The 26,868-nt window shown below is 48.0% G+C and overlaps 1 protein-coding gene across 16 annotated transcripts in view; it reads left to right on the top strand.

Moving 5' to 3' along the window:
• The window catches only part of TNC (tenascin C), a 102,444-nt gene extending 82,115 nt beyond the window's left edge, over positions 1-20,329 (top strand). For all 16 annotated transcript variants that reach the window (XM_027550623.1, XM_027550625.1, XM_027550621.1 and 13 more), the window contains 8 exons: positions 1,851-1,994; positions 2,991-3,121; positions 7,594-7,726; positions 9,328-9,479; positions 10,476-10,572; positions 11,425-11,586; positions 15,324-15,487; positions 19,602-20,329. In XM_027550623.1, coding sequence (XP_027406424.1) covers positions 1,851-1,994; positions 2,991-3,121; positions 7,594-7,726; positions 9,328-9,479; positions 10,476-10,572; positions 11,425-11,586; positions 15,324-15,487; positions 19,602-19,712 — 1,094 coding nt within the window. In that variant the 3' untranslated portion in view covers positions 19,713-20,329. The remainder of the gene's footprint in view (positions 1-1,850; positions 1,995-2,990; positions 3,122-7,593; positions 7,727-9,327; positions 9,480-10,475; positions 10,573-11,424; positions 11,587-15,323; positions 15,488-19,601) is intronic.
• The last annotated feature ends 6,539 nt before the right edge of the window (positions 20,330-26,868 follow it).

Raw genomic sequence — 26,868 nt, 5'->3', positions numbered from 1 at the left:
GCCAGGCTTCCCTTCCTTCATCATCTCCCGGAGTTTGCTCAAACTCATGACCGTTGAGTCAGTGATGCCAACTAACCATCTCATCCTCTGTCATCCCCTTCTTCTCCAGCCTTCAATCTTTCCTAGCCTCAGGGTCTTTTCCAGGAAATCATCTCTTTGCATCAGGTAGCCAAAGTACGGGAGCTTCAGCATCAGTTCTTTGAATGAATATTCAGTGTTGATTTCCTTTAGGATTGATGTACAAAGATGCGAGGGTAGGTTGGTGAGTCCAGCAATGTTCTTATGGTTCTCAGTTGCCACCTGAGAACAGACTCATGGGCTGGGACAGGGGCTGGTGAATGGATGGGTGTGAAGGGGCCTGTGCAAGTGGTGGCGAGAGCAGCCCAACCTGTATCTTCCCGCTGTGGTCAAATGGAAGAGCATCAATACCACGATTATATCAAGGAGGCTAACAGGCCATTTAAAGAAAAGCAGATGGTGCATCTGCAGCCTGTTCCTCCTCTCCTGCTGGTCTCTGCTGTCACCATGAGCCACCCTCTACAGGCACAGCTCTCACCTCTTACAAAGGAGTCCACAATCTGAAATCTTAAATAGACTACTTCAGGCAGCTTTGGGGAGACTGCACTTCCTGGATGCCGCAGACAGGGCCAGTTAGAGCTGATCTGACTAAGAAATCAGAAATGATCTCTCCTTGCCTTTTCAACCATCTGTGCTCATTTACTCAGCCGGCAGATTCAATACTGGTAACTTGTTTGGGGCACCAGTGAGTTACGGCCACTAGCACGTAAAATTAAATACAAATAAGAGAGAAAAGAAAGATTCCTTTTCAATGAACAAGTCCCTATTTTTCAGGAACTAGATTAGGAAAAAATATGTTATTTTAATGTCACAGTATATGTGAGTTTCATATCTGATGGTTGTTTTACTTTCAGTAACAGTGTGAGAGCATACCATCAGCTGTGCAGGGGGTCTCTGAAAATCTTAACTCAGCCCTGGCGACCTCCTGTAAGAGAGGGTTCCTTGTGAGGATTGGCGGATCAGGGGGTGGGGCTAGAGGAATTCTTGGGTTTCTTTTTTTCTACTTTTTTTATTTTTAAATATTCCCCGTGAGCAAACTCTTGTAAGTCAGGGAAGATGATGTTGTCTCACCTAAAATAAACCAGAGTATAGTTCATGGGAATCATGGAAACTGTGGCTGCAGGCATAGACATGTCCTCATCCAGAAGAGTGTGTGTGTGTGTGTGTGTGTGTGTGTGTGTGTGTGTGTGTGTGGAGGGGGATCATGGATGACAAGGAGGGTGAGCATCTCAGCCCAGTTTGCCCCGAACTTTCCCAGTTTTAGCCTTTCAAATCCCATACCCTGAGAAACCTCTCAGGCCTTGGCCAGCCAGGCCATCTGGTCACCTGTGACGAGGAAGGTGACACCTGGATGCCATGGCTTGGGGCCCGCCCATGGTCCTGACCCACTGAGACTGAGAACCAGTAATCAGGTTTCGGTCTGTCTATGCCACCTGGTTTTTCTGGTTCCCCAGCCTAAAGATATGACATTTAGCAAGTTATAAAGGATGTGAGAGTAAGTGGGAAAAAATGGGAGAGCAAGCAAGGGGACAAATTAAATCTGGGTAGCCTGAGGCATGGGGATGTTACCTGCAACTCTCCTCTAGCTGGATCCTGTGCAACACTGTGCTCAAGAGAGAGAAAGGAGTGTAAGTCATCTCAGAAATCAAACCTGCTTTTCTGTAGGACCGCTGAAAGCTTCTGTGTTAGGAGGTGCGTGCACTGTTGGCCAAGCCCACTGATGGCCCAGACAGGGAGAGGTAACTGCCGTGGTGTGTATATTTCCTGTATAGTGCCAGAAATTACCCGCACGGTGTCCGGGAACACGGTGGAGTATGCACTGACCAATCTCGAGCCTGCCACAGAATACACGCTGAGGATCTTTGCAGAGAAAGGGCCCCAGAAGAGCTCAACCATCACCACCAAGTTCACCACAGGTACAAAGACACTGAAGAGCTGGAAAAAGCCCACCCACTGCCTCTATCTTTAACAGTATCCCTCTCCATCTATTATTTCTCAAGTCAGCTCCCTGCAATGTGATGACATCAGCAGCAACTCAATCCACCAATGCCCCCTCAATCAAGACTTAAGAAACACACCATTTCCTTTTGAACTGAAATGACCTTGCTCTCCCCACAGACTAGGAAATGATTTTAAGAGGAGGGCTTTTTAAGTGGAAAACCAGTCCCCACTGGCCCTAAACCCAGTAGTTAATGATCCATGTTCTAGGCAGGGAAATATTTTTAAGAGAAAGATTTTAAAGGCAGATTTTCCTAGATGTCCGCTGGATTTTTTATATACATTGAGATCTTTTTTTCAGATTGCAATGGGGAAAGGAATGGAAGCGGTGTCCACTGAGTAGGGGGGAGGGCCCATACCAGCGTTCATCTGTCCTCTTTAGAAACAAAGGGAGGCATTCTAATTATGTTCATGGCTGTGTCTTTCTCCCCTAATTCAGCTAAAGCCAGTTGCGATCCTATTGGGCTCAGGAAAACATGGCCCTTAGGATGAGCTGAAACACAGAGAACATGTGTCTTTAGAGGTCACGAGGCTCAACCTCTTCATTTACAGATGGGAAAGGTTTCACCCGAGGTCATATAGGTCAACGCTAGGGAAAGGACTTGAACTCAGGCCTCCTGGTAGGGACTTTATCCTACACCTGATGACCTGTGCTGTGCTGTGCTCAGTCACTCAGTCGTGTCCAACTCTTTGTGACCCCATGATGGACTATAGCCTGCCAGGCTCCTCTGTCCACGGGGATTCTCCAGGCAAGAATACTGGAATGGGTTGCCATGCCCTCCTCCAGGGGATCTTCCCAACCCAGGGATCAAACCCAGGTCTCCCATATTGCAGGCGGATTCTTTACTGTCTGAGCCACCAGGGAAGCCTGTACCTGCTGACTTATTTGATATTAAATGTCTTCTCTTCTCCAGACCTCGATTCTCCAAGAGACTTCACTGCTACAGAGGTTCAGTCGGAAACTGCCCTCCTCACCTGGAGACCTCCCCGGGCATCTGTCACTGGTTACCTATTGGTGTATGAATCCGTGGATGGTACAATCAAGGTATCTTGATGTATATAAACAAATCCCCACGGCTGAATGAAACAGTTACATGAGTCTCAAAGTCAGGAAGAATTATCTGAAGTCTGTTTCTCCTACGCTAGTGTGACTAGGGAGCTGGAAAGAAATTAGTAGGAACTGGACACCATGCCAGACTTTCTGAATCATAAGTTGTAGCCTCCGGTCTCATTTTAACCAGACTCCAGTTTTGATAGCCAGCCAAGGTCAAGAACTACTGCTCACAAGACTTGAGGGCATTTTAGGAGCTGGACTCTTTGTCCTTTAGTGTTTTATTGAGCAAAGGCCAAAAGCTTCTTCTGCATCTTTGCCATATATCTCACAGATGGTATCATTCTGTTATATAATGATATATATATCACCATGTGCTTATGACATCAACTGTTTACAGCAGTTTTTATTTCTATTCTCTACCCATGAATTTTTTTCCTTCTACTTTTTAACTTGAAATAACTTTAGAAAGTGAAAGAAGTTTTCTAACCTTTACCTTCTAAACATGTTATTGATGTCTTAATGTTGGTCACCATCCTTTAAATTTCCAAGATCTTTTCCTTATTTTCTGCATGTTGACCTTTTTCTGGCATATTGTTTCTATATCCTGTATCTTCTTCTCTTTATGTCTAAGAATATATGTTCTTGGGATTTTCTTCCTCTGCCTGCAGAGTGTTTCCTCCAAGGTCTCTTTTCTGGTTTGCTGCTGTTTGGTTTGATTTGGGTCACCATGTTTCATGTTGGAGACTTACCCCTAATGTCGGTTGACCTTTTTGTACTGGAGCCAAGAATGAAATAGCTGATTGGGAGGTCTAAGAGCACAGAAAGGGCTTGTCAACTTTGGAGCTCGCTATAGAGCAATTGGGCACAGTCAGTTCAGTTCAGTCATTCAGTCGTGTCTGACTTTGTGACCCCGTGGACTGCAGCACACCAGGCCTCCCTGTCCATCACCAACTCCTGGAGCCTATTCAAACTCATGTCCATTGCATCGGTGATGCCATCCAACCATCTCATCCTCTGCCGTCCCCTTCTCCTCCTGCCCTCAATCTTTCCTAGCATCAGGGTCTTTCCAAATGAGTCGGCTCTTCGCATCAGGTAGCCAAAGTATTGGGGTTTCAGCTTCAGCATCAGTCCTTCCAACAAACATTCAGGACTGATTTCCTTTAGGACTGACTGGTTGGATCTCCTTGCAGTCCAAGGGACTCTCAAGAGTCTCCTCCAACACCACAGGGCAAAAACATCAATTCTTCGGCACATACACAGCAATTTTCTTGGGAGGATTCCCAAGCATCAGGACTGTAAGCTCTATTTCTCAGGCTCATCACTCTCCTTGGAGGATCCTCCACAAAACTCCTTCACACCAGGCTGCCAGAAGCCTCACTGGAGAATAGGCCTGGGCTCCCACTGTGTATACACCTTCAGTTCTCCTCTAGCCAGTGCAGCACCTGAGGCTCCCCTGCAGCTGGGCATGATAGATTTGAATCCAGAGTCTCCTCTCTAGCTCAGCCTGTCCAGACAGGAAACCTCAGCCTTTCACCTGGGCTGGGAAGGACAGTCATCCAGACTGCTGGGGGATGAAAAGAACTGGGAATCTGTTTATTGTACAAAGTTTTAAACAAACCTTCGTTCAACCACACCCCACACGGGCCTTCAAAGGCATCTTTGCTTGTGCGTGCATTCCATTTCTGAGCTTGCTGGGCTCTGCAGCATTCATCAACCAGCCTCCGAGCGACTCCATCCACTGAGGCTTCCACTGTTCTGTCATCTCCGCTGTCACTCCACCACCCCACACTTCTCACCAATCAAGATTCTGGTGACATCGCATGCCTGCTGCTGTCTCCTCTGCCACTCCCCTCTTCCTGTGGGTTTATACTTTATATCTCTCCCTCTCATTTCAGTGGGTATCAGAAGCAAGTAGAAATAAACTGGCATGTTCAATATGCTATGGTTAACCAAAAGTGGACACACATCTCTAGTTATCGTCATGGCCCTTCTAGGAGTCAGCGTAACGGTAAACTAGCTCACTGTGTGAGCAGAGACAAGTCCCTTGCCTTCTCTGGCTGTCAGTGTTCACATCTGTAAAATGAGTGCATTGGAGGCCCCAGCCTGTGAGGGCCCTTCCTGGTCAGGCATCCTGCTTGCCTGAAGCCATGAGTCTCATTTCAATCTACCCTAATTGCTTAGAAACAGACTTTGTGCAGCAGCTTAGAAAGCTGATAGGTAATTGTATCCCCAGGTAACTTAAGGAAGGCAGCTTTATACCTTATCCTTCCGCAGGGACCAGACCTGGAGCTACACAAAAGTTACTGGGTCACTGGCATCATACGGGCTCTCACCTGGGTCTATCTCCCTGCATGTCCAATCCCCAGCTTTATCTGTTTCACTCAAGAAAATCAGCCTGGTAGAGGAGGAAAGAGTCCTGGACAGGGAGTTAGGAAATAGATGCAAGACCACCCCGTCACTGACAAATTATGGAGTGCAGGTCTCTTAGCTTCTCTGAAACTACTCACCCCTCCAAACCCACCCACCCACTCCCATATTGGAAAAAATCAGAATAATGTCACATTCCTGGTGGTGAGGATGCCGGTGAACCTTCCAGGGGCCTCCACACTGACTCCTTACTGCCTGAATCCGAGCAGCTATGTTTGCAGGTTGTAGAGAGCACTGTTGTATTTGGTTTGCTAGGAATGCAGGTGGAATTCCAATCCCTGACACCAGGGTCATCTCCTAAAAGGTGACTGCACAGGCACTAGACGTTTTGAAAAAGAGGATCCGAAAGAACAAGGATTTCCTGCAAAACTGAAAGCAATCCCGTCCTCTGGACATCCGCACAGTGACGCGTCACAAACTGCAGGTGGACTTAGAATGGGCCTAGGCAGCTGCGCACCTCTGCCCCTCCTGGATACGCCCATTCTAGACAAGAGACCTGCTGGGGCAGCTCACGCCATCATCACGCCCCGATCAGGCTCTGACGATTCAGTCACTCTAGGATGGGGCCCAGGCACTGTTTTATTTTAAAGCTTCCCAGAGGGCTGTGAAAAAGAGCCATATTAGAGACGACTGACTTCAGTTCAGTTCAATTCAATTCAGTTGCTCAGTCATGTCCAACTCTTTGCGACCCCATGAATCGCAGCACGCCAGGCCTCCCTGTCCATCACCAACTCCCGGAGTTCACCCAGACTCACGTCCATCGAGTCAGTGATGCCATCCAGCCATCTCATCCTCTGTCGTCCCCTTTTCCTCTTGCCCCCAATCCTTCCCAGCATCAGACTCTTTTCCAATGAGTCAACTCTTCACATGAGGTAGCCAAAGTACTGGAGTTTCAGCTTTAGCATCATTCCTTCCAAAGAAATCCCAGGGCTGAACTCCTTCAGAATGGACTGGTTGGATCTCCTTGCAGTCCAAGGGACTCTCAGGAGTCTTCTCCAACACCACAGTTCAAAAGCATCAATTCTTCAGCACTCAGCTTTTTCACAGTCCAACTCTCCCATCCATACATGACCACTGGAAAAACCATAGCCTTGACTAAACGTATCTTTGTTGGCAAAATAATGTCTCTACTTTTCAATATGCTATCTAGGTTGGTCATAACTTTTCTTCCAAGGAGTAATCGTCTTTTAATTTCATGGCTGCAGTCACCATCTGCAGTGATTTTGGAGCCCAAAAAGATAAAGTCTGACACTGTTTCCACTGTTTCCCCATCTATTTCCCATGAAGTGATGGGACCAGATGCCATTATCTTCGTTTTCTGAATGTTGAGCTTTACGCCAACTTTTTCACTTTTCTCTTTCACTTTCATCAAGAGGCTTTTTAGTTCCTCTTCACTTTCTGCCATAAGGGTGGTGTCATCTGCATATCTGAGGTTATTGATACTTCTTCCGGCAATCTTGATTCCAGCTTGTGCTTCTTCCAGCCCAGCATTTCTCATGATATACTCTTCATATAAGTTAAAAAGCAGGGTGACAATATACAGCCTTGACGTACTCCTTTTCCTATTTGGAACCAGTCTGCTGTTCCATGTCTAAACCTTTGCCCTTTGTGTGATTCATCTTCCTACCAGATTAAGCCGAGATCATGGCATTCACTTTTTCAAAGTACTTTCTAGGAACCTCCATTCCTTATCATGATAAACTTCAAAGTCCATAGGTTGACACTGAAGGTCTTTTATAATCTGGTGTCTTCCCACCTCTTCTGCTGCTCCCCTCAGTGAAGTATGGTTGAGGCAGCTCATTGCCTCCTCCTATGACTTGAATTTGCTCCGCCCCTTCTGGCCCCAGGAGCTTTGCTCACAGGGTACTCTCCTCATGTCTAAGTCCCTGACATGAGCATGGAGCCTGGCACAGAGTGGGGCTCAGTGTATTCTTGCTGAACAAAGAAATGAATGGATGGGTGAATAAAGGAATATATCATCTATACCCTGTGGATTTATGTGACCAAAGGCTATTTTATCTTTCTTCTGCCCTTAGGAAGTCGTTCTAGATCCAGACACCACCTCTTACAGCCTGACGGATCTGAGCCCATCCACCTACTACACAGCCAGGATTCAGGCACTGAACGGGACCCTAAGGAGCAAGACAGTCAAGACCATCTTCACCACGAGTAAGGGGCTCTGGGTGGGGGTGGGGGGCCGGCAGGGGCCAGCCAGGCCTTGAAATCACACTCTGTGAGACTGAACCAATCCTCCACTTCTCCTCTGACTGCTACTTTAAATGCTTCTATCACATTTTGATAAAAATCAATTACCTGCAGTTACCTGAAAAGCTGGAGGAATGTGGATGTAGCAGGTTACAGGACTCATGGTGGGAGGGAAGGAGGGCCAACAGTGGGAACAGCTGGATTCACTCCCCATCGCCACCTGCTCTGTGTGATGGAGGAGAGTTACTGCCATTCTGCAAGTCTCAGTTTCTTTATCCATATGATGGGATTAATAATGAGCCCTTCTTCATAAGGATCTTGGGAGAATCTCTGTACTGAACTCCTAGCCCAGTGGGTAGCCATTGTTGGGGCTCCTTATGAGCTCAGTGTTCTCCTTCAGCATGTGGGCATTTATAACGCCTCCTTATCCTCTAAAATCACAAACAGGCCTCCCATGTAGGCCAGGACTATCTTGCCCAGTTTTCTGGTGGGGAACAGAGGCCCCCAGAGACTAAATGACCCGCTCAGGGTTATACCATGAGTTAGAGTCTGGTCTGGGCTCCAGTGTTGCAGGAGCAGGGAACCACACCCAAACCCAGCCAATGGAGAAGAGGAAAGGAGGAGGGGGGCTTTGGAGAGCTTTGAACTGGGTATACAGACTGTATCCCAGCGCTGCCTCCTGCCCTTCACACTTCACTCTGGTCACTCCGCACACACCTGCTGAAGGAGGGGCGGATGCTAAAGCACCTGTCTTCCAGATCTAATGCCAGGTGTGAATGTGCCCTAAAGATGCTCTCAGACCAGGTTGTGAAACAGACAAGAAAATACCTAATGAGACAATCTCAGGGGAAGGTAACATACATTGAGGAGGTCAGAACAACAACAAAAAAAGAGCTGCTATGATCATCACTTCTCAAGTCTACCTGCTAATAAGCATAGTCCCAAGATCATCCGTTTCTATCCAGTGTTGAATTTTTTGCACCACGTTACCACAAATAGAAATTCCCCAGACATTCCTATGTTAGCCTTCTAAGATTCCCAGGCTCAGAGCAGTTATATGACTTCTCCAGTGTCCGAAGGCAAGGAAGCAGCAAGTTCAGGACTAGAACCCTTCCTTGTTTTTGGCTTCAGAATCCTTTGAAGAGTCTGAGATGCATGCAGCCTGCCAGAGTGTCCTGACCCACGGTGAGCCACGCCCTGGGTGCTAGAGACCCAGTCATCCTGGCCAACACCTGGGTGTCCATCAGGTGTTCATGGAGTGCTGCCTGCATGCTCCTGATTGATCATAGTCAACCTGACACAGCCCTCAAGCAGATCAGCGCTCCTCCCACTGGTATCATGGTGGCTCCCATCAATACAAAAGGCTGAAATGGGTCCCTTTTATCCATAACCTCTGCGCCTCGCTGCACTCCCACAAAATAGTTTTAATCCTCCCCCTTGCACACAAGAGAACAGAGTCTCAGAGAGGTGAAGCTGCTTGTCCTTAGGTGCCTAGCCAACAAGCACTTAGCCTGTGACTTCAAAGTTCCTGCTCCCGAGAATCATTCCTCCTTCTCATCCTGCAGGTGGAGTCCTGTACCGATTCCCCAGGGACTGCTCCCAGGCAATGCTGAATGGAGACACGACCTCTGGCGTCTACACCATTTATCTGAACAACGACAAGACCCAGAAGCAGGAAGTCTTCTGTGACATGACCTCTGACGGGGGTGGATGGATTGTGAGTATCATGGAGACAGGCTCCAGGACTCTCAGACAGGAGGGGTGGGGGCAGAGGAGAGGCGGGGAGGTCCCCTCCATGCCCTCTGACCTTAATGTGCCTGAGGGTTTGCAAGACAGTGCCTGTCACATGGAAACACTCAGGAATTCTCTCTTAAAGTAATGGGAAAGAAGCTGAGGATAAAGAGCAGTTCCTCATTTTCTCGTAATTTATCTTATTTGATCCTCAAACAGCTCTGTGATGTATAAATGGCAGTGATGTATAAATGATGTATAAATCCTCGAGCCCATTAAGTTTACTGATTAACACTGACCATCTACCAGGCACTAGCGTGCTAAGAGTTTTCCATGAATGATTTCAGTGCCATTGCCATATGAGCTAAGTAGTACTTTTTAAAATTATTGCTGTTATTCGGTCGCTCTCTTCATGACCCCATGGACTATAGCATGCCAGGCTTCCCTGTCCTTCACCATCTTCCAGAGTTTGCATAAACTCATGTCCACTGAGTCAGTGATGCCAGCCAACCATTTCATCCTCTGTTGCCCGCTTCTCCTCCTGCCTTTAGTCTTTCCCAGCAGCAGGCTCTTTTCCAATGAGTCAGCTCTTCACATCATGTGCCCAAAGTATTGGAGCTTCAGCTTCAGCATCAGTCCTTCCAATGAATATTTAATTATTAAATTTTATTTTTTAGAGCAGTTTTAAATTGGCAGCAGAATTGAGCAGGAGGTTCACTGAGTCCCCACATGTATGGCCTACCCGGACACATCACAATCACCCAAAGCTGGGTGGTGGTCTTACTCATCCCTGTCTCGGGGGAGAACGCTGAGACTCCGAGAGGGGAGGTGGCGTGTGTGCACTGACTTGCACGCCAGATTAGTGAGGACAGAGGTGGGGTCCGGTGCCTTTCCCACAGTGAGCATTTCCTCCTCTCAGAAAGACGCCTTCTCGTTCCTTCAATGGCTTAAGCTCACCCGGATTCATTGCTTGTGTTTATAGGTGTTCCTGAGACGCAAAAATGGACGTGAGGACTTCTATCGAAACTGGAAGGCCTACGCTGCTGGATTTGGGGACTTAAAAGAAGAGTTCTGGCTTGGTAATACAGCCTGCGCGTTCATGCCCCCAAATGCCCATTCGGCAACCCTGTCGTCTGTCCTAACCCACAGGGAAAAGTGGGAGAAACGGATTAGGAGGAAACGATAGCTCTGGTGGTCGACACAGAATATCAGATTCTCAATGGAAAAAACTTGAGATTCTCTGGGTCATTAAAAATAAAAATCTGTTCGGAGGAGAGCCAATAGCCCGACCCTAAGAATAAGCCTAGCCTTCCGTCAACCCCTGGGCCACTTGGAGCATTATCCTCACTGATGTCCTTCACCTATGCTGACTGGGTCCCTCAGAGCCACACCCTCCAAGCCTCCCAGCAGCCCCACAGTGTACAAAGCTCCCATCTTGCACCTGGGAAAATAGCCCCAAAGAGGTTAAACTGCTGACCGTAGGGATCTAGCCAATAAAGACGTGAGTGGCACCCGAATTCTCTCAGCCAGCACTACCGTGGCATCCCCCACCCCCCACTGTGACTCACACTTTGCCATAACCTGCCCCTGGCACAGGGCACCGTCATACATTCCAGCATCTGAGCCTGGGAATATCTGCCCCATTGCCGTTCACAGGTAACGAGCTTAGAGTGGAAAAGGTACGCTCTCCACCTTATTTCCTTTGATATTCACAGCACACTAGGAGATGGGCAGGGCAAAGAGGTCAACCCAATCTTAGCTGAGGCTCGGACACTGCATATGTGTCACCTGATGCTGTAACAGCAAGGAGCCGAGCAGGTGCGTCACGCAAAGCTCTTTAGTACACATGGAGCCGCTGCTCTCAGGCGGTGAGGAGGAATGAACGCCTCGGTCACTGTGCTTCTTCGGTAACCCTCGCCTGTCGTCCACAGGGCTGGACACTTTGAGCAAAATCACAGCCCAGGGGCAGTACGAGCTCCGGGTGGACCTGCGGGACCACGGGGAGTCGGCCTACGCCGTCTACGACAAGTTCAGCGTGGGAGATGCCCGGACGCGCTACCGGCTGAAGGTGGAGGGGTACAGTGGCACGGCAGGTGAGTGCAGCGGCACGGCAGGTACGCACAGCCACTCGCGGAGCCCACGGGACCTCGAACACGTCTCGGGCTTTCAGCTAGTTCCCCCACTCAGCAGTCCTTCCTGCATCGGCCCATCCACTTATCCACAAACATTTGATAGGTGCTAATCTGGCAGAACTACAGTTTAACAGGGCTAGGTAGATACTTGGGAGAAGGAAATGGCAACCCACTCCAGTACTCTTGCCTGGAAACTCCCATGGACAGAGGAGCCTGGTAGGCGACAGTCCATGGGGTCAGGAAGAGTCGGATAAGACTGAGTGACTTCACTTTCACTTTTCACTCTCACGCATTGGAATAGGAAATGGCAACCCACTCCAGTATTCTTGCCTGGAGAATCCCAGGGACGAGGGGGTGCCTGGTGGGCTGCCATCTATGGGGTCGCACTGAGTTGAACATGACTGAAGCAACTTAACAGCAGCAGCAGCAGCAGGTAGATACTTGATCACCAAAACCTGGGGTAGGTTGGGAAATAGGACATTTAAGATGTATTTGTAGCTACCTGAAAGTGAAAGTGAAGTCACTCAGTCCTGTCCGACTCTTTGCGACCCGTGGACTGTAGCCCACCAGGCTCCTCCATCCATGGGATTCTCCAGGCAAGAATACTGGAGTGGGTTGCCATTTCCTTCTCCAGGGGATCTTCCTGACCCAGGGATCGAACCCAGGCCTCCTGCATTGCAGGCAGACGCTTTAACCTCTGAGCCACCACGGAAGCCCTACTCCGTGTTTAGATACCAGTTTTATACAGAGAGGCAAGCAGTGTCTTGGGAGCTTTAATACTCATGCACTCCCGTGCCTCTCTGTTTATTACACACATATGACCCCTGGGGGATCCTGTTGGTGAGCTGACACAGTGTGTCTGGGGTGAAACGGAGACGCGCCATTTCTGACAAGGGCCCTCGTGATACCGGTGTCGTGGCACTGCTGGTCTGTGGCCTGCACTTTGAGTAGCAGACAGTTCACTCCATTACCCAGCCAGATGAGTCCTTTCTAAGGCCTTCCTGCCACATGGCCTTGCAGCCTCAGCTGGCACATCCACATGACCAGAGAAGCTCCCTACCTCTCTGGCAGTCCTTCACTCTTTGACTAGTACAGAACCTAGCTCAGGTTTCGAAGATGTCTTTGACTTGAAATGACCTTTGTGTGGTTTTCTGGCGCCACGTTACAAGAGAAACAAACAAGGAAACCATATGCATTCAGGCAAAAGAGGTGCAGCCTCTTTTTGCTGATGTTTCATATGCATTGTGAAAGTGAAAGTGTTCATCGCTCAGTCGTGTCCAACTCTTTGTGACACCATGGACTGTAGCCAGGCTCCTCTGTCCATGGAATTCTCCAGGCAAGAACACTGGAGTGGGGTGCTATTTCCTTCTCCAGGGGATCCTCCCAACCCAGGGATCAAACCTGGATCTCCTGCATTGCAGGCAGATTCTTTACCATTTGAGCCACCAGGGAAACCTCATTTCATTTGCATTATAAATTATATAATAAATGATACATATATGATACAGATCATATATATGTATCCAAGGAGATATTGCTATTACACAGGTGAGGAAACTGAGCCTCAGAGAAGTTTGGCGATTTGCCCAAGATGTAACAGCTTGAGGAAGGTGGGCCCAAGGGACAAGCCTAGCTGCTCACAGGTGGTTTTGGTAACAAGGGAGATCAGGTATAAGAGCGTGACCACCCCATGCCAAGCCCTGCCTGCTTTGGGGTGGCTCCCCATTACGTTTATGAGAACAGAGGAGACAGATGCTAGAGCACATACCCAACCTCTGGGCCCTGAAAGAACACACCCGTAATGGGAAAAGTCTCCAGACATGATTTGCCAGAAGCAGGTCTCAACCTAAGGAGAGTCGGAGCTCTTTAGAGGTCAGACTGGTGGTAATGAAGAGAGAGACCCAGAGCAAACATTGTTTTCATTCTTGCATCGTCAAGGAATTCTCACATTTTCTTACCTAGCAACAAATACCTCTTTTGTTGAGATGGCTTCAGGCAAGGAAGGTCTTGTTACAGGGCAAGCAAAGGCAATTTGGGCAAGAAGGCAGCAGCAATGTGGCCTCCACCCATCGCTCTCTGTATTTCCAACAGAAAAGGAGCCATAATCTACCCCTTCATTTCAGAAGCTCACCCTTGGAAACGCCTCCTCCTGTGTGTACTGAGGGCAGCCAGCCCTTCCCCAGGAGAGCATCTTGTTTCATCATATCTAGCTTCATATACTTCATCATATCTAGCTTTCATCATATTCTAGCTCTTGGGAGCTTCATCAGTTAACAAGGCACTCAAGTCCCGATGGATAAAGAATCTGCCTGCAACGCAGGAGACCCAGGTCCAATCCCTAGGTTGGGAAGATCCCTATCAAGTCCCCATGATAACTTGCTCCCATATATCAGGGTAGAATGCCTCAATGTCTTGCAACTTTTCTGCCCAGCATTGGCCAGGGTTGGAAGTGAGCGAACACAGAAATGGCGCTTAAATACTCCTAAAATTCAATATATTAAATTACAAGCTAGATTCCCATGTAGCACTACATGTAAACAGGCTTTTTGTCTAAGAATCAGGGGAAATTGGTCCCATCAACACTTTGAAAAATAAATGTACAATATACTAGCTATTTGGTGACATCTAAAACCTGAAAGGTTTGATTGTAAGTATAGCTCTGTAGGCTGAGACTTAAGGCACACTGGCTCAGGATAGCTCTGGAAACGCAGCATGGCAGAGTGGTAAACTAAACTCATTAGAACTTGCTAAGTATATGTGTAAATGAATGAGCGAGTGAGTGTGAGTTAATGAATAAGCGTGTGTGTGCTAAGTCACTTCAGTCGTGTCCAACTGCAGCCCACCAGCTCCTCTGTCCATGGGATCCTCCACGTGGCTTGCTCTTTCCTCCTTCAGCGGATCTTCCCGACCCAAGGATTGAACCTGTACCTCCGATGTCTCCTGCATTGGCAGTCCAGCCCTTCACCACTAGCGCTACCTAGGACTAAATGGGTAATAAATAAATACATCCCTGGAGGAGGGCGTGGCAACCCACTCCATTACTCTTGCCTGGAGAATCCCATGGACAGAGGAGCCTGGTGGGCTGCAGTCCATGGGCTCTCCAAGAGTTGGACACCACTGAGCGACTAAGCATAAATAAATACATGAAAAAAAAAAAAAAAAACTGAAGTCTAAATACTTGCAGTTGGGGGAAAAGCACATCATTATTAAATACAGGTTTCCCACCTTACTCTCTGAGTTCCTTTGCATCAAGTGAATGCAGAAACAGTCATGAAAGTAACAACAGTCATAGCTGTTTGCGCACCATACCGCCTGTTCAGCATACACTTCGTATCAGTTGTTCCCACAGCCCCAAGGTGAATCAAATCAATGTGCCGTGCCCGTTCCATTCCACAGATGGGAAAACGGAGGTTCCACACGCGGCTTGATTTGTGCAAGGACACAACCAGGCTGTGAGAAAGATGGGATTGGAGCGAGACCCTCCAAACATACCTGCAGCCCTCTTTCTACCACCTTGTGCCGCTTCTATCAGAAATGAGGCTCCCGGCGGTACTCATGTTCCATCCAGGCCCGTGTTGGATCCTACCTCTGGGCCTGTCGTTGGAGACCGGCCCACCCAAGGCCCTTGGGTTGTCGCCCTGGTGCTCCCACAGCCCCCCAGGAGCTCCAGCCCTGAGTCGGTACGCTCTCTCCCCCAGGTGACTCCATGGCCTACCACAATGGCAGATCCTTCTCCACCTTCGACAAGGACACAGACTCGGCCATCACCAACTGTGCCCTGTCCTACAAGGGGGCTTTCTGGTACAAGAACTGCCACCGTGTCAACCTGATGGGGAGATACGGGGACAACAGCCACAGTCAGGTGAGAGCCTGCAAGGGCCCGAGCAGGGCTGAGACGGGGAGGCAGGGACCTCAGGGGCAAGACCTCAGGTTCTTCACATCAGGGAGAAGTCCATGGCACCCCGGGCCAGGTAAACCACAGAGACAGCGTGTATTAGCCCATGAAGATCCCGAGGAGAACCACTGGTCAAGGGGATACCGGGCATACAAAGCTTTCCCCGGATTATCTGTGTCTGAACCCCACAAGGAAACAGACAGCAGTGGAGGCTGTTTGTGTAGAGCAGGGGGTGATGCAGGCCCTGGCCTGGAGGCACCTCCAGAGCCCCAAGAACATCTTAGAATGAAGATCCCAGATTCTAAGTTCCTTCCTCTTATGAATCATAAGACCGAGGTCCAGAAAAAGCTGACTTTCCTGAGGTCATGGGCCAAAGCTGGGGACAGACAGAAATCCTCCAGGCCACACCTTGCCCCCGAATTTCCCTGCACCGTACAGGATGCTGTGACACAATTTCTGCAATCATAGAAACAGATTTATTTTTTACAGTTTCTGTGGAAATGGGTAAACAAAACCCAATTCAACTATTTTCTCACGCTGAGCCCTGCCTACATGAGCAGGTGCCTGAAAAGTGGATGAAGTCAGGTGGGCCCAGCTACTTAACCATGATGGCCGCTTCTCAGCAGCCATCCCTGCACCACACAGCGGAGAACGGTATTCGCACAGAGCCATCCAGACTGATCCCTGGGCTGGGTCTCAGGGAGCCTCACCCAGCCTGCAACCCAGGTGGTGGTTGTTGTTCAGTCACTAAGTCACGTCCGACTCTCTGACTCCCTGGACTGCAGCATGCCAGGGTCCTCTGTCCTCCACTCTCTTCTGGAGTTTGCTCAAGTTCATGTCCACTGAGCTGCTGATGCTAACTAACCATCTCATCCCCTGCTGTCCCCTTCTTTCATCTTCAATCTTTCCCAGCATTAGCGTCTTTTCCAATGAGTCAGCTCTTTGGACCAGGTGGCCAAAGTATAGGAGCTTCAACTGTAGCAATAATCCTTCCAATGTAGATGCAGGGTTGATTTCCTTTAGGATTGACTGGTTTGATCTCCTTGCTGTCCAAGGGACTCTCAAGAGTCTTCTCCAGTACCACGGTTTGAAAGTATCAATCTTCAGCACTCAGCCTTCTTATGGTCCAGCTCTCACATGGTCCTGACTACTGGAAAAACCATAGCTTTGAACTTTGTTGGCAAAGTGATGTCTCTGCTTTTTAATCCACTGTCTAGATTTGTTATACCTTTCCTTCCAAGGAACAAGTGTCTTAATTTCATGGCTGCGGTCACCGTCAGCAGTGATTTTAGAGACCCAGAAGATAAAATCTGCCATTGTTTCCACTATTCCCCCTTCTATTTGCCATGAAGTGATGGGACCTGATGCCATGATCTTAGCTTTTAATGTTGAGTTTTAAGCCAGCTTTTTCACTCTCCTCTTTCACTCTCATCAAGAGACTCTTTAGTTCCTCTTCACTTTCTGCCAGTAGAGTCAAATCATCTGCATATCTGAGGTTGTTGATATTTCTCCCAACAATCTAGGATCCCTTTGTAAGAAGGCAAAGGTCCGAATCACACCAAATGGCCCCAGGGATTCCAATCGGGGGTCCTAGGCAAGATGCAGCATCTCATCATCTTGCTTACTTATACTTTTGTTCTTGGGCTTGTTTTGGCAGCTTTTGGGTTGTTGGGTTTGGGGGGTTTTTTGTTTTGTTTTTACCAGCTGCATGGACAAAGGAGCCCGGCAGGCTACAGTCCATGGGGTTGCAAAAGAGTCGGACATGACTTAATGACTAAACAAGAACAACAGCTCTGTTATTAATGGTTTTGATAGATGTGTTTATGTTGAGTTAACTACCTGGAAATGATTTCTGTGACCTTAAATGTACACCTTATCTTGATAATTTCTGACACTTTCAAAGCATTATCACCTTCTCTCTCCCGTGCGCATCACCTTTGCTCTCTGAGGGGACCAGGACATGGCTTTTTTGTGTCTATTTTACAGAGGAGGCAAGACTTGAAGGACACATGTGAACACCAGTCTTGTATTTTCTCCACCCTATATGCGGCCTCAATAATACTCCCACTCTGAGAACTACTGCACTCCTTTATCTCCTGGTTCCCTAACATCAGTATAACACAAGGTCCTTTGGGAGGGGGAAAAAAAAGGTACATGCCAGAAGGAAACTTCTTCTTCCATCCTTCCATCCAACTTTGGAAGAAGGAGCTGACATAGAAGGCCACAGAGTTCACAGGAGCTCAGTCCCAGCTCTGGCTCTGCTCTGGCTGTCGTGTGGCCTCCGTGAAGCCACTTTCCCTCTCTGGCTTCAGTCTCCACCGTAGCATTAGGAGGACTCACTTCCAGCTCTGAACCTCAGTCGGAGGAGAGGACGAGGGCAGAGGAAGGGAGCACAGGACCAAGCTGAGTTCATTGCAAACACATCTGCCCCTAAATTGAGTCGGGGAGTCTCAGATCCCATCCGCCTGTCAGGTTCAGAGGCTGTCCAGTATCAATCAATGCCAAAAATTAGCATTAAACAAAGCATCTGTATTTTCCTCCATTTCACCAACCACTATCTTCTCTGTGGACATGTTCCACCCCAGCCCTACGAAACCTGAAGAGAAGAGGGCTCAGTGCATGGAGCGGGGTGGGAGGGGGGTAGGGGAGACCCCACAGGAGGACTCTCTGAAGCTGACCCCCACCCTAGGAGGACAAGGGGTCTGTGGGACTCAGAAGGCAGAGTCGACCACCTGTCGACTTTGCTGAAAAGCCAAACCCAGAACCAGGAGGCCCTGAGACAAGTACAGTCTTTTCTTGAGGAACATCTTTGGCCAGAGTTCTGAGGCTATGCCTCCATACTTGAGATGGGGGGTAATATTTACTGAGCGCCTATGATGGGCCCAGCAGGGTGGCAGGTCCTTTACAGACTCATTTAATCTTCACAGTATTCTTCTAAGGTTAGCATTATCAACCCTAAAGAAGAAAAGTAGTAAAACTGAGGCCCAGAACCTTTTGATAACTTGTTCAAGACGTTTATCTCTCAAGTAAGAACACAAAGATTCAACTTTATGTGTCAGGTTGCAAAACTTGTGTCCACCTATGTTCTTTGTAAAACATGTCATAGGAATCCTGTGAAGTATAGACCCACCCCATCCCCACCCACCCCGCCCACCGCGTATAGCCACTCAATTCCGTAAGCTCGGATCATGACCCAAATTCCTGCAGCGTGTAATCCTAATGATGGCCAGTTTCATCAGCCACCACTTTATCTCAAGGTGGCAGATCAAAGTTCAGTGCAAACTCAGGTGACTTCTGACTAAAGTTAAAAACAAAAACAACTGATTCAGCCAGGTCTCTTGAAAGTTTTGATTATGCAAATCAATAAACAGATCAGCAGGATACACCCGTGAGCTTCCAAGTGGTCAAACTGAAACAGAGCTCTTCTTCCTTTAAATTAATTTTTATTGGAGTATAGTTGTTTTAGAATGTTGTGTTAGTTTCTACTGTACAACAAAGTGAGTCAGCTACATGTGCACACACACACACATGCACACACACACACACATATGTTGCTGTTGTTATTTAGTTGTTAAGTCATATCTGACTCTTTGCCACCCCAAGAACTGTAGCCAGCCAGGCTCCTCTGTCCATGGGATTTCCCAGGCAAGAATTCTGGAGTGGGTTGCCATATCTTTCTCCAGGGGATCTTTCTGACCCAGGGATCAAACCCACGTCTCCTGCATTGGCAGGTGGATTCTTCACTGTTGAGCCACCAGGGAAGCCCCACGTGTATATATATATACATTTTTGGGTTTCCTTCCCATTTACATCATCACAGGACATTGAGAAGAGCTCCCTGTGCTCTACAGTAGGTTCTGGTTAATAGAACCTACGATTAACTAGATAAATAGTTACCTATTTATACATAGTTGTCAATAGTGTATATATGACAATCCCAGTCTCCCAATTCATCCTCTCCTTCCCCCCTGGGATCCATATGTTTGAAATAGGGCTCATTTTGTCCCCCTAACTAAATAGCAATGGTCAGTGAATACTTTGTCTGATGGAAACCAATCTGAAGGTCTTCTCTCCTTCACAGGGTGTTAACTGGTTCCACTGGAAGGGCCACGAGCATTCAATCCAGTTTGCTGAGATGAAGCTGAGACCCAGCAACTTCCGAAACCTCGAAGGCAGGCGCAAAAGGGCATAAGTTTCCGGGGACAACTGGGGGAGAGGAGAAGGGCCCAGAGATTGAAGATAATTTTACCAAAGCATCAATGTGAGCAGTCCGACCATTAAGCCACACCTGGGCGTCTGGCAGGAGCTAAAGTTGACCATGGATCGTCGGGGCCTGCGGCAGCTGGCCTCAGCCACTCCGCAATGACTTCCTTCACACCAAAGACCACAGTGTCCGGCAGGTTTCCATTCTGTTGTTTGATTCGGCAAAAGTCTTGCAGCGACAGCATCACAGTGGTTTTCCTTCTCTTGGGTGGCTCTGGGGATGGGAGCGGGGTAGCCTGTACAGTGGTAGCTTGTCTTAGAACCAGCTGGATTTTACACAAAGCTGTATAATTAATTATCATTATTTTTGTTAGCAGTGATTCAACGTGTGTCTTGAAGCCGTCCCTTTTTTTACGTTCAGAAAAGCAATGCTGTTTCAATTTTAAGGATACGATTAATATTATTAATATAATAATAATGATGATGATGATGATGATGTAAACTAAGGATTTTTAAAGAGATCTTCCTCTCCAAAACACATCTGGACAGTACCTGATTGTATTTTTTTTTTTTTTTTAATAAAAGCACAAGTACTTTTAAATTTGACTGTTGGTTTTCCTTTCATTGACTGTTAAGCCTGAATTCCACCAAAGACAATGTATCTGAACAAAGTGGGCGAGGAGGGAAGGGAGAGGTAAGGAGGGGTGGTGGCCAAGAGGGAGTGGGAGAAGGAAAGGGAGACGGCGGGCTGGGAGAGAGGAAAATATTTTTTAGTTTGAACAAGTTTGGAAAATGCTTGTAACTTAAGATTCGGGACTTCCCTGGTGGTCCAGTGCAGGGAACCTGGGTTCAGTTCCTGCGCAGGAACCAGAACCCCCATGCCTCGATTAAAAATCCCATGGGCTGCAACTAAGACCTGGAGCAGCCAAATAAATTAATATCTAAAAAAAAAAAAAGATTCAGCTTCCCGCTCAACACTTCCAAGACTAGCAGTTTATTATTTTAAAAGACACCTTTATACCCATTTTCTAAAGTAATCTCCTAAATGCCACAGACAAGGTAAGAACTGTGATCGAGCGAGGGTGGAAGTCCCCAGAGGCCTAAGCTCTGACCTTGCCTCCACCATTCCTTAGTTCCTTAACCTCTCCAGGCCTCAGTTTTCTGATCAATAACGTGGGGATACACGGACTTATTAATTTCATAGCATTTCTGTGGAAAATAAAAGACATCATCCCATGAGGCCCTTTGCAAGGTGCCCAGCATAAGTGTGGGTGATGGCTACTATCACTCAGTACATGGTGGACTGGGCGGGGGGTCATAGGATGGAAGGACCTGTGCGTGGCGACTTTGTTGTTATTGTTGAGCTCTCAGTTGTGTCCGACTCTTTGTGACCCCATGGACGGCAGCACACCAGGCTTCCCTATCCCTCACCATCTCCCAGAGTTTGCTCGAACTCATATCCATTGAGTCAGTGATGCCATCCAACCATCTCACCCTCTGTCGTCCCCTTCTCCTGCCTTCAGTCTTTTCCAGCATCATGATCTTTTGCACATCAGGGTCTTTTCCAATGAGTCTTTGGGTCAGGTCAGCTCTTTGCATCAGGTGGCTAAAGTATTGGAGCTTCAGCTTCAGCATCAGTCCTTCCTGTGAAGATTCAGGGTTGATTTCAGTGGCTACCGTCCCAGTAATTGTAGAACTAGGATTTAAACTCAGGTTTTCTGGTCCCCATGTCCTTGCTCTCCCCCAAGTCCCTGATGACACTCCCCCCCTTCCCTGGGATACATGTGCCGTGGTGCAGAATGAGGGCTGTGGGGAAGTCACCAGGATCCGTCATTAGGCTCATATGACCTGAAGTCTCAGGGACAATGTCTCCTAGGAACGTCCCCTTCTCCCCCCGCTCGACGCCCCATAAAAGGAAGAGAGCCCTGCGTCACCCAGTTTGGTCTGAATACCCCTAGTGATGGAGGGGACTCACTGCCCAGAACAGCAGACCTGTTTGTACTCAGACAGTGTGAGTCAGAACCACACATTACACATTTCTCTTTTCAAACAGGGATTGGGGGTGGAGGGAGGGGGCGACTCTCAGTTCATTCTCTTAGGGATTTTCAACAAATCGACTTTATTTAATGGAAATGTTTGGCCCGATAGGGCTCACTCAAATGGAATGTGATGGCTCAGAAAGGAGAATCAGAAGAATTTATGGCTCCAGCCAGATCCTTTGCTGCTGCGTTTATCTTGCTTTAATAAATGCCGTCATGCTATATACACAGTTTGCTCTTCCAGATCATAAGACTTGTTGCCTGCAAGCCAGCCATAGCAACACTAGCCTTGCTGTGTAAACCCAAATAAACTGGCTCCCTGGAACAACCAGACCTTACATGGGGGCTTAACCCTCTACTGACTGCCGACTCGGGAGCCCCTGAGCCTCAGCCTACCCCTCCCAAGAAAGACAGATACAGTAAGCTGGTAAGGTGTTCCCCAGAAGCTACACAAGAGTCAAAGTCTCTTGGTGAAGAGGCCACATCAAACAAGAGTCCTTATTCAAAAGGCCTTCAGAAGATTGCAGTTGTGTCCACACGGGGACTAGCCGGGCAGAAGGCCTGAGGCCATGGCATTCAAAACCTCCACAGTGGGTCTCTGCACTCCACAAGTACTGGTCCGAAGCGTGAGTTTAGTATTTCTTAAACACATCTTTCAGTGACTGGCTTGGTGGCTTTGTTCAAGCACCCACCTCCATCTTGAAAGGTCTTGTGAAATCCTAGTCCCCCCTCAAGGTGCAAGCCCGCTTCCACTTCCATGATGCAGTCTGTAGCTCTCCATCAAAAGCGCATTTCCAGGGTGTTTGGTCTTCTCTTTGCCCTTCTCCATCTGCTCTGCTCCCTGCTTCCTGCTCTGTATCCTAAAGACCACCCTTCAAGAATGAGACCAATGGACTCCCATGCCCCCAGGCTTCTGGCAGGCAGCACAGGGACGTGGAAGGAAGGAGACTGGTGGAGATGGGTGGGGGATGAGTCAGGGAATTCCTTTTCCAGAGCCATCTCAGCAAGGAATACAGGCCAAAGAGCCTCTGAGGTGCTTCCCCACAACCACCTTCAGCATCCGCCCACAGAGCCCCGTCCTTTGGGACCACAATCCAGCCCACCTTCTCCCCTTCTCGGCTTGCCTTGCCCCGCCACTCTCCTTCCAGCACACCTGGCCAGCCCCAGCGTATCCAGGGGGCTCCGTGGGGGCTTCGCTGATGGCTCTCGTCTCCCAAGATTCTCGTTTCCCTTTTCATTTAAAAGTCCGTGCTGAGTAACCCACACGTGCCCGGCGCTAAGTGAACAAACCAACACACGTCCCGCCCTCACGCAGCCTTCATGCAACCTTCCTGCCAGGAAGAGGCTGGCGTTATGGGTTATACGTTCACATCAGACAAGCAAATGGATTACTGCAGACTGAAGGCACGCCCTGGAAGCCAATACAAGGGACTAGCAGAACATCTAGCCGGGACCGGACTAGGATAGCTTCCCCGAGGAAGGGCACGTGAATCACAGCCTACATGATGAGCAGGAGCTAACCAGTGACAGAGGGAGCGGAGGCAGAGGGTAGGGTATTCCTAGAGGCCCCGAGGCTGCCAGGCTGCTCAGAAAGAAAGCCAGAGACCCAGGAGCAAGGGAGACTGCGGCAGCAACAAGAACCCAATTCCACAGGTTCTCTGGGTCCAGAATAAGGATTTTGCTCTTTTCCCCGAATACAACAGGAAGCTACCAAGGAATTTTAAGCAGAGGAGTATAATGTTCATGCCTGTTTGTTTGTTTGTTTGTTTAATCTTTTTGAGAATGAAATAATGCCATGTGCAGCAACCTGGATGGACTTAGAGATTATCACACTGCAAGAGGTAAATTAGACAAAGACAAATGTCACATGATATCACTTATCTGTGGAATCAAAAAAAAAAAAGAAAGAACTTTTTTTTTGCAAAACAGAAAGAGACTCACAGAAACAATGTGAAATTGTTTCTGAAAATGTATGTATGAACATACATATGAATGTTCTGAAAATGAATGTATGTATGTATGTATGTAGAAAACAAATGTATGGTTATCAAATGTATGGTTATCAAAAGGGAAACAGGAGTGGAGGGAGGGATAAATTAAGAGGTTGGGATTAACACATACACACTATTCTGTATAAAATAGATAAGCAGCAGGGCCTACTATATAGCACAGGGAACTCTATTCAATATTCTGTGATGACCTATAAGGAAAAAGAATATGAAAAAAACACATATGTGTAAATGAATGAGTAAATGTGTGAATCGCCATGCTGTACACCTAGAATTAACACAATACTGTAAATCAATTATTCTTCAATTAAAGAAAAAAATCTTTTTGCTGCAGTTTGTATTGGGGCTGGAAGTACAGATGGGAGAGAGCTGTACGGAGGTCACTGCAGGAGGCCAGGTTAAAGGTGACGGAGTTTGCGTAAGTGTGTTCCTATTAATAGACACGAAGCATATGGTTCTGAGAGATGTTTAGAAGGGAAAATCCATAGGGCTTGAAGTCTCAGCAAGATTATCCACGTCTGCTGCTGCTGCTGTTTAGTCACTAAGTCCCGTCTGACTCTTTGCAGCCCCCATGGACTGTAGCCTGCCAGGCTCCTCTGTAAATAGAATTTCCCAGACAAGAATACTGGAGTGGGTTGCCATTTCCTTCTCCAGGGGAATCTTCCCAACCCAGGCAACCTGTGTCTCCTCCTTGGTAAGTAGATTCTTTACCACTGAGCCACCAGAGAAACCCTGCTTCATTGAGACAACAGGGAAAATCCCCTGTAGGAATTGAGGGCAGCTCAAAAACAGGAGTGTTATTCATGTCTACACCCCTGTTTTTGAGGTGCCTTCAATTCCTACAGGGGATTTTCCCTGTGGTCTCAGTGAAGCCAGACTAATTAAGGATGTGGCGAGTTGGAGTCAAGGTTCCATTAGGTCTCGGAACAGGGAGGACTGCAGGGCCTGGGAGTGCTAAGGCATTGCTCTTCAGCATTTGGGTAGGAGAATCGGGGAGGCCCCTCGAGGTTGCTGTGGCTAGCATGGGGACAGTGGTGATGCCAGGGCAAGCTGAGGCTGGACACCATGGGTGAAGGCGTGCAGGGCCTCACCTTGAAGGTGAAAGGTTGTTGTTGAATCACGCGAATACACCGGGATTCTTGGCCCCCGGAGGAGAAGAATTCAATCCGGGGCCAGAGACGAGGCTTGATCGCTCAGAGCTTTTGTGTAATAAAGTTTTATTGAAGTATAAAGGAGATAGAGAAAGCTTCTGACATAGGCATCAGAAGGGGGCAGAAAGAGTACCCCCCTGCTAGTCTTCAGCTGGATGTTATATAGTCACTAGCAGTCTGTTAATGAAAGAAAGGAATGTCTTAAAATTCAGAATGGCCCCAGGCCCCTCACCCATAAGATGCATTTTGGGATAATCTTGGCACCAAATGGTTTATCCTGGGCCATAAAACGATTAACTTGAATCTTGAAGAAGGGCAGACCACCATACAAATAGTTTCATTTACATAGATTAGGGGAACAATATCCATACTGGTTTGTCAAGTAGGTTCTGGGCCAAGAGGCGGAACCGACTTGGAGACAGAGTTTGGGGTAAAGTCATAGTACATTAGCATAGCTTAAGACGGACATTTCCATAAGAAAAAGGCATTGGTTATCTCTAGGCTCGAGAATAGCTAACTTCAGGCGAACCCTGGTGTCATTATGGCAACACAGTATTTTAAGAGAAACCTCCCTTTAAATTTGTATAGAGAAGGAAAAAATATTGCTAGTTTGTTTCCTCCTGCCGCTTAAGAGAGATAAAAATGTCTGACACTTGCAGGCTATTTCCTCCATTTGGAGACCCCTGGCCTTCCTGCCTGTTACCCTCTCATTTTCATCGACTCCAGTCCCCAGGTCCTGGTCTACAAAGACTGAAAAGTTTGTCCTTTCTTCCTCCTTGAGAATTCCAGACCCCTCTCTCCTTGGGGACCCCTTGATTTCCTATCAACCTGCCTAGGAAATGACTCTCTCAAAGGCTTTGCATCTTCTGGGCAGAGCTGAGAGTGCCAGAGGTGTTTAGGCCAAGAGATACATAACCAGCACATCCTTGAGACAGCTCGCTCCTGCACTGGAAAGGCATCTGTCTGTCCACTTTTGTCCACTGGGGCCCTGGACTCCTGCTGCCTGCACCTTGCCAGGATTTGGGTGCTGTGGTATATCAGGAGCCAGCAGAGGGCTCACTCCCTCGTCCTCCTCCCTGCCCAGAAAGTGCTAGTCGCTCAGTTGTGTCCAACTCTTTTCAACCCCAGAGTAGCCCGCCAGGCTCCTCTGTCCATCAAATTCTCCAGGCAAGAATACTGGAGTGGGTAGCCATTCCCTTCTCCAGGGGATCTTCCCAACCCAGGGATCGAACCTGGGTCTCCTGAATTGTAGGCAGATTCTTTACCATCTGAGCAGAAGAATGTAGATAGAGCTGGGAAGGGGGACAGGGAGAAGCTGTCCTCTTGAGAATCGCTCCAGCCTCACCAAGACTGGAAAATAAACTGCAAGATGTTACAGAAAGAAAACACACAGAGAGACACACATACACACAGTCAAAACAAGTAGCTCCCACAATTATCCCAGCACGTTTGCAGTTACAGATAAAGCTGTGTGTCAGAGCTCTGAGATGGCCTCTCCAAGGTCACCAGACCTGAAAGGCCAGAGCTGGGACTGAAACCTGAATCCGTGGGCCCCTGGGATGCAGCACCTTGGGGCGCATCCATCCATCTGTCCGTCCATCCATCCACAGATCTATCCTGTCTCCACTTTTCCGCTCAACACACCCAGAACACCTCCCATTTGCTGGTCCCCTCACAACACTCACAGTTTGCAGAGCTGATGTGAACATAACAACTTCTTCAAGTAGTCATGTTTGTAGTCAGGGCTGAGCTTGAATTCCAAGTTTTCCAGTTTCTGAATGACCTGGATCTGGGTACTTAATTTTTTTGAGCATCCCTAAAAACGAGAATAAAGAGGACATATGCTGATGAGAATCGGTGATGATTTAAAGGGCTTCCCTGATGGCTCATATGGTAAAGAATCTGCCTGCAATGTTTTATGGGCAGCACCTGACCTGGAGAAAATG

The sequence above is a fragment of the Bos indicus x Bos taurus genome, chromosome 8 (assembly GCF_003369695.1).
Source record: "Bos indicus x Bos taurus breed Angus x Brahman F1 hybrid chromosome 8, Bos_hybrid_MaternalHap_v2.0, whole genome shotgun sequence".
Lineage (NCBI taxonomy): Eukaryota > Metazoa > Chordata > Mammalia > Artiodactyla > Bovidae > Bos > Bos indicus x Bos taurus.
Note: the sequence above shows the minus strand (reverse complement) of the source record. Positions and strands in the feature narration are given on the sequence as shown.